The sequence below is a fragment of the Megalops cyprinoides genome, chromosome 19, assembly GCF_013368585.1.
Source record: "Megalops cyprinoides isolate fMegCyp1 chromosome 19, fMegCyp1.pri, whole genome shotgun sequence".
Lineage (NCBI taxonomy): Eukaryota > Metazoa > Chordata > Actinopteri > Elopiformes > Megalopidae > Megalops > Megalops cyprinoides.
In genome coordinates this window covers 5133940-5141283 of record NC_050601.1, presented here as the reverse complement: position 1 = coordinate 5141283, position 7344 = coordinate 5133940, and the positions used below count along the sequence as shown (strand labels likewise).

Genomic DNA, 7344 nt, shown 5'->3' with positions numbered 1-7344 from the left:
TGACCTTTCCGTGGAACAAATTCATTACAAATTCATGATCATTAGCATGTATTAGAGCTTCGGAAATCGCTTCCATATGTGTGAGAGTAATGGGGGTAGCTGTAAAGGTCAGCGCATTAACATTAGCACAGTCCTCTGAATTCACTTTGCCTGCCGTGGGTAAGGAATTGTATTTTTAGCTCTGCTAAGAGCATTGTCTTGATCCTTTTGTATCTTTTGCCGACCACACCTTAGCAGCTCCCAGTGTTGTTCACAGAGGGACTGCAAAAAAAAAAAAAAAATGCAGATCTCTTCCAAGTGAAAAGGGGAAAAAAAAATAAATAAATGAAATAAAGACTTGGAAAAACACAGCGTTCTGGCGGCGGTTTCTCTTAAAAAGCCGAAGAGTTCTTGGCCGCGAGCGAGACTGCTTTTCATTTACAGAAAGTGTTTTGTTCCTAATGGCAGCAAGAGTGCTGTAATGGTAATGGTTCTGGAAATGGCCTTGTAACCTGAACACTGTGTATCATGGGTGGGGCCCCACCGTTGCACCCTTGAGCAAGGTACTCAGCTTAACCTGGATCGCTTCCTTAAATACCCAGATGTATAAAAGAACGATACAGAAAATGTAAACTATGTAGGTCACCCTGGAAAAGAGATTTAAAAAAAACAAAAAACAAATACATAATAAATTTAAAAGCACTGCTTGCTCGTATGGGATCCTCTCTGTAGATGGTGTGTTAAATTCCTGCAAAGATCAAGATGAGGCCAACTGAAAAATGGTTTCAGAATGAGAACCTCAGAGTATCAAATAGCCTGGCCTAGAAGAACAACAATCTAGAGAGGGTGTTAGTATATCCAGGAACACGGATGTCACACTTTATTGAAAAAAATGCAACCTGTGGAATATTCTCATATATACATTACATCAGTCTAATATACTGTAGAATTCAGCTCTGAATGAGAATATATGGGGCAATAGACATCTACTGCAGACATACCGATGGTAGTTTTTATAAAGCAGGGAAATAAAACGAGGTTGTGCTATTAGGTATTATAATAATAATGGAATCAATATGAATTGAAATAACTAGAATAATAGTTCTATACATGGATAAACAGATGCTTGTCTTGGTGGCATATCAGTCGGAAGTATCAGTGGGCATACCACTCTCTGGCCAACTGATTTGGACCACAGTTGGAGTAGAGCCAAGACTACAGCAGCCAGAGACAGTTAATCATTATGGATATCCCAGGCTACGTAGTCCTTCCTGTGCCTGTAACAGAGTTCTTGTTATGCCCTACTGACCTCTAAGCACTCACAATTAGGCAGGAACTCAGTCTGGTTCTGAATGATTGTCTGTTAATGATTCTACACATATTCACAGTGGTTACAATCCTATCTGAACAAATTACAATCTTACTGCTAATAAATATTAGCACCACCCAGCACAGGAACTCTTCAGGTTCAACAATGCAGGGAGACCACTTTCAGCGTGAAGTACACAGAGCATAACTATCTCATTTCTATTGATTAAGTATCTCTGGCACAGCCTGCCTTTGGGTGATACCACAGTGTGTTAGTGCAGGGGGGTGTTTTCATGCACTAGGATCAGCTTTGAGAATTCTGTGAGTTGCTGCTCCCGGCATGGGAACTGCACCTCCCCCCGCAAGGTGTGTTAGTGGCTTCTCCCAGGACTCCTCTTTTTCGCCAGCACCCAGAGGGCACTATGCTTTGCAGCTATCTCAGGGAGTTGGAAGACACCCCCTGGGACTTTCCTGGGACATCCAGTCCTCTTTCAACGTCCAATTTCACCATAGCTTCAAGGTGTGTGACCTCCAAGCTTTTGTGAACTTTCCGGTTCCCATTGCAGACACACAAAAGAGTATCCTCTAAGGTACACTGAGCGCGAACAAGCCAGCGAACGGCGTTCGTAATCTCTGTCAGCTAGAAGGGAACAAAAAATACTGCTTGAAGTGGTTAGACTTTGCCTTCTTGAGATTTTTTTTCCTCTAGAAAGCATTTAAACCTGAGTCAGCTGATACAACACTGAGGGAATGTCAGGAGTCCATTGGTTAACATTCTCACCTATGTGCAGCAGATGCATACGTTTTCTTGCCCTTCTCACAACGTTCTCATAAATGTGCAGCTCAAGCAATGCTAATCGCATTATGTCGCTAAATTACATTAAAGCGAAATGTGTTCAGAGAGGTTATGCAATAGTCATAAATGGAATTATAAGTTACTCCTCTCCTATAAAGGGATCCTGCCCTACACACATAATTTTCATTGCTGTTGTTGTTGTTGTTGACGATCCGGGGTGAACTGATCCGGGGTCAGTTCTGGCAGTACATCTTTGCTCTCTGAGGCCCAGGTAAGTGGTCCCCTCCAGTCGTGGCCAGTTACAGGGACAGAGCCGAGTCTCTGCTGGGTGGTGTTTGTGCTTGTTTCCCAAACGGACACACAAATACACACGCACGAAGCGCAGCGCGCCAAGCTGGCGTTCCGTTCCTCGGCGGTCTTTCGGCGCAGTCCCCACTTCATCTCCGGATGGTGCTGCAGCGACGCAGACTGTCTCTCTGGTGCCCCCTGCTGCCGGCTCACTGGTAGGGCACAGACACAGCTCTGCACTCTCTCAGTCCCCGCCTGCCTCTCTCCTTGGTTTTATCCTGCAGTGGGCAGAGCTTTTGCTGAGGAATATGATTAGCTGGAGCTCTTTTTAATAGAGTGGTTCAGAAACAGAGCTGCGGGAGAGATACGGTGGTAGCTAATAGCTAATACCGAAAACACTGGAAGGGGTGGGGCCGGAAGAGTGGTGTGAGGTAAGAATGGTGAGGGTAGGGACATTCTGTGGTAGAGGATGAAACATTTATGAACCGATAAATTGAGTTTGACCCCATATTTACGGTGCTTTGAGAGGCTTTAGACACGTTTCCACTGACCCGCTTCAGCTGTAGGTCACCTCACCACCAGGTGTGCTGGATTCCACCTTAAACCGAGTCGGCCTGACAGTATGTTGACTGAACTCAGAACAACAGGGACCCGGAAACCAGAAAAATGAAGCAGAAGCAGTTTTGTTTGCCCTGTGAAAAATGCCGTAGCCACAAATGCCTTACTGTTGTCTGGGTCTCCCAATCCACAGGCCTCGAACGGTTCAGACTAACAAATGACTTATACCTACAAAGCCGTATTTGCATACGATTAGCATCATGTTCCATGATCATTTTGTTATGGTTGTCTCGAAAACAGGAGTAATGATAGGAAAAGTGTTAGGAACTCCTCCTCGATCATGAGATGGATCAAGCTGCACAGATTCTTACAAACACCATATGGCTGGAATATATGGTACCAGAGAAGCTGAGCTCCAGGGTTAGCAGAACTTCAGGAGGAGGTAAGACATCACTGGAAAGGCAATCTGCTGTACTAGCTGGTATTAGAAGGGGATGCGTACAGCTGTGGCAGGCCAGTGGAAACTGGGGTATCATTCCTGCTTGCTTTCTCTCCCATGATGAACTGCTCTGAGACCTAGCTGTCGTGGGAGAGATAAGCAGGGGTGGGGCTGTTGACCATTGGGAGTTTTGGACGATTCTACAGGGCCCCAATAAACCAACCTCTCAGGACCTTTCAGTTACTACCCATTCCCCTCCCCTGCCCCCGCCCCCCCCCCAAAAAAACAATGAACACTAAAAACTCAGCCTGTGTTCTCGAATTAAAATCACATGTGTCTTCATAGATGTCAAGCAGCCGAGCAGGAACTCTCATTTTTTGCGCGAGAGCCTAAAAATAATAAGAGGAAGGGAAAACATGGAGACTGAATGTGCGCGGCAGATGTTCCTGGCGGCGGAGGAGGTCTAGCGAGAGGAAATGTTCCGGGATACCAGATGAACGGACGCGGAGAGAAGCCCACAGAGACGGCGCGCCTTTGAGCGGAGCAAGGGCCGAGCTTCCGCACGCGCACGTCTGAGGACGCGTGAGGGCAGAGGCTCTCCCTTGCACCCCTCTCGGGGGGGAGGAGAAGCGGGGTGGGGGGGTGGGAGGAGAGGCGGGGGGGGTTGCATGTCTCTTCCCTCTGAGGTGTTTTGTTTAGCTTTTTTTTTTTTCCCATCAGTCCTGGAGAATCAACGCCCCCTCCTCGCCACTCCCCCCACCCCTAGCCAAAACTTCCCAGCTGTTTTACAAAAAAGAAAAAAAGGTCGCCTCTGCTGAGAGCAGTCTTATGAGGTGTGCGGACAGGGCGAGGGGGGAGGGGTGCAGCTGTTTTGGAGGAGAAGGGGAGGTGAGTTTATCAGAAGTTGCTGAAGAGCTCGTGCTTCTTGTTCCAGTCCATCTGCGGCGCCCTCTTCTTGGCACGCTTGGCGTGGGCCTTCTCCTTGGCCTCGGCGGCCGTGGGGCTCAGCCGAAGACCGCTCTCCTCAAACGGGTCCAGCAGGGGGCACTCATTCTCATCTGCAACCTGGGGTCAGAGGGAGAGAGGGACATACGTGACAGCCGCTACACACATGTGCACACGTGACCCGCACACACACGTACACACAATACACTCACACACACACTCACACACACACACACACACACACACACATGTACGCACGCATGCATGCACACACATACACACACACACACACACACACACACACACACACACAATACACACACACACAAACACACAAACCACAAACACACACACACACACACACACACATACACACACACACACACAAACACACACACACACACACACACAGTTCACACATATTCTGTACAGACACACATAAACAGACACAAACAATAAATGTACACATATACACATATAGGTTATGAACACAGCATAAAAATATAGACACAAATCTCTGTTCCACACACACACATACACACACCTGCCTCCTCCTCATCTCATACCTGTGTGCTGGTATCGGGGGTGCTCAGGTCGGAGTGGGTGGACTGTGATGCAGAGCTGCCGTTGACCTGGAGATTCAGGGAGCCATTCGTCACAGGCTGCAGTATATAATCTATCCACAAGGGGGAGACGTAACACCAGCACAATGAGCACCTCAATACAGGGTTGGGATGTTTTGAAAGATTCACATTCACACATGGCCTGAAGTTTTCTGCCTGTACTGTTGGGCCTGTACTTGGCTTTGTACATCACTCTGGATAAGAGCATCTACCAATTGTCGAAACGTAGACATGAATATCAAATTACATAAAATTCAGTTAGCAAATAGGACTCGTAACCAAGAGGTTGCTGGTTTGATTCCCTGCTGGGACACTGTTGCTGTACCCTTGGGAAAGGTAGTTAACCGACAATTGTCTCAGTAAATATCCAGCTGTATAAATGGATAACATTGTGTAAAAAAAAAAAAAAAAAAAAAAAAAAACTGTAACCAATTAAGATGCTCTGGGTAAGAGCATCTGCTAAATGCAGAGTGACTTCCAGCACAAGGGAACACCAGTGTATCCGTTCAAGTTTAACGAGCAGCAGTGTCAGGCCAGGCTGAAAACACTCCCAGACCGGCGAGTGTGAGCACAACACTGTTCAAGCGCTGCCACAGGTTAATTTGTGCTACCTTTAATGTGGTCCTCTGTGGGGACGATGCCCAGCCTCTTGAAGTGCTGGTCTGTGTCCGGATCCACCACCAGCAGCCTGGTCTCGTCCCCGCCGTTCTTGATGAAGGCCACCACCTCGGAGTGCCTCAGGGACTCGATGTTGATGCCGTTCACCTGCGCAAGAGAAGGCGTCTGTGAAGGACACACGGCAACAGGTGGCTCACAGGCACAACGCCGAACACGCTGCCATTGGATTCATGCGGTTACAAAATGTCACCAACAGGTGGCGCGCTATGCCCAACAGAGCGCATTCCAGTTTCCAGCTGAGGAAATCCACATCACAGACTATGAGAAATCTGAAATGCATCAATTTGCTTCTGTGAATGGAATTACTCCATTTCTCTGAGATAAATTGTGTTCCCTGCTATTAAATTCCCTCCATAAATCTGCCCCTGACATGGGCTCAGACAGGGCTCAAACAACCCTGAGAGAAGGTGAAATATGTTTTTCCTTAACCATTCAGTGTAAAACCCTTTGGCTCCTCCAAGATGGAGTCTAGTAACCTTTCCCTCCATCCTCCGCCATGTGTGTCCCTTCTTTTCAGTTTCTCAGCAACACCTGAACCTGGGTGTTACCATCACTGTGAGGGGTGTGAGAGGTTAAAGGTGGGGAGGACAGAGAAACCTGCACACACAGTCCATCCGGTTCAGACACAGACAGAGGAGAGAAACGGGCCCTGTTCGGTGGCCTATATTCCTGCAGCCCCGATATTGGAAGCTTCGGAAGGCCTCGGTGCGGCACCAACAGCACCCCATCAAACATTAATGAGAGGCGCTTGCTGCACCAGCAGTGTGGGTTTCAGGTATCAGTGCCCTTAGAGGGAGTTTGTTTAATATCCACCTGTCCTTATGGAGTGGGGACAGGAGGAGGCAGCACAGCACAGTGTGGACACAGCGCTCTCACAGAAAGCTCTCATACCTCACAGCACGGCTGTGAAGGGTCAACCAAACTAGCATGCCAGCGCTGATGTGCGGGCACAAGTCACCAGCCCTCCTGATAGAAAGGGGAGTGGGGACTTGGCCATGGAGGAACGCCCACTCCCTGCATAGACTTTACCCAGGGCAGCCCCATCGTAAGCACTGCAGAGAGCGATGAAGATTTGGAGTGGCAGTGTAGCATAGTGGTAAGGAGCAGAGCCTGTAATTGAAAGGTTGCTGGTTCTATTCCCTGCTGGGGCACTGCTGCTGTACCCTTGGGCCAAGTACTTACCTCAGTAAATATCCAGCTGTATAAATGGATAAAATTGTAAGCTGTTCTGGATAAGAGCGTCTGCTAAATGACAATAATGTAATGTTGAATGAAAATGAAAAGTCAGTCCAAAAGCAGGGTAATCTTCCACTGTACCCAGTCACCCAATTTCAGCAACAAATCTGCCTTTAGTCCAGACAGTGTGAAGAAGTCATGGCACATGAAGGAAATTCGATTCCAGACCTCCTTCACCCTCCTCCATAATTACATCAAACGGTCCTTTAGGTGCCACTTGGTGGCTCATACACTAAATCTGCTCCCCCACACTTCCTCCAGACTGCTCTCGTGGCATCCTTGCTGTTATTCAAAACTGGTGGCTTTAGCTTTGATTCATACAGGTACCAGACCCTTCCCCTCATCACCGCGTTTATTTCATATACAGTATGCTTGCTCTCTGTTCTGTTTGCTGCTATCATTGGCTACTACAGATCTTTAAAATAGCTCTTCAGTCTCTACAAAGTGACAGGTGAGATGTACCTCATCATGATCAGACAGGTATTCACAACTTG

The 7344-nt window shown here is 47.6% G+C and overlaps 1 protein-coding gene across 1 annotated transcript in view; it reads right to left on the bottom strand.

Annotated features, from left to right (window-relative positions):
- Positions 1 to 4231: 4231 nt before the first annotated feature.
- LOC118794532 (Na(+)/H(+) exchange regulatory cofactor NHE-RF2) overlaps positions 4232 to 7344 on the bottom strand; it is a 33950-nt gene continuing 30837 nt past the window's right edge. The window contains exons 4-6 of the mRNA XM_036552789.1: positions 5548 to 5701; positions 4880 to 4989; positions 4232 to 4433 (exon numbers count right to left, since the gene is read on the bottom strand). Coding sequence (XP_036408682.1) covers positions 4266 to 4433; positions 4880 to 4989; positions 5548 to 5701 — 432 coding nt within the window. The 3' untranslated portion in view covers positions 4232 to 4265. The remainder of the gene's footprint in view (positions 4434 to 4879; positions 4990 to 5547; positions 5702 to 7344) is intronic.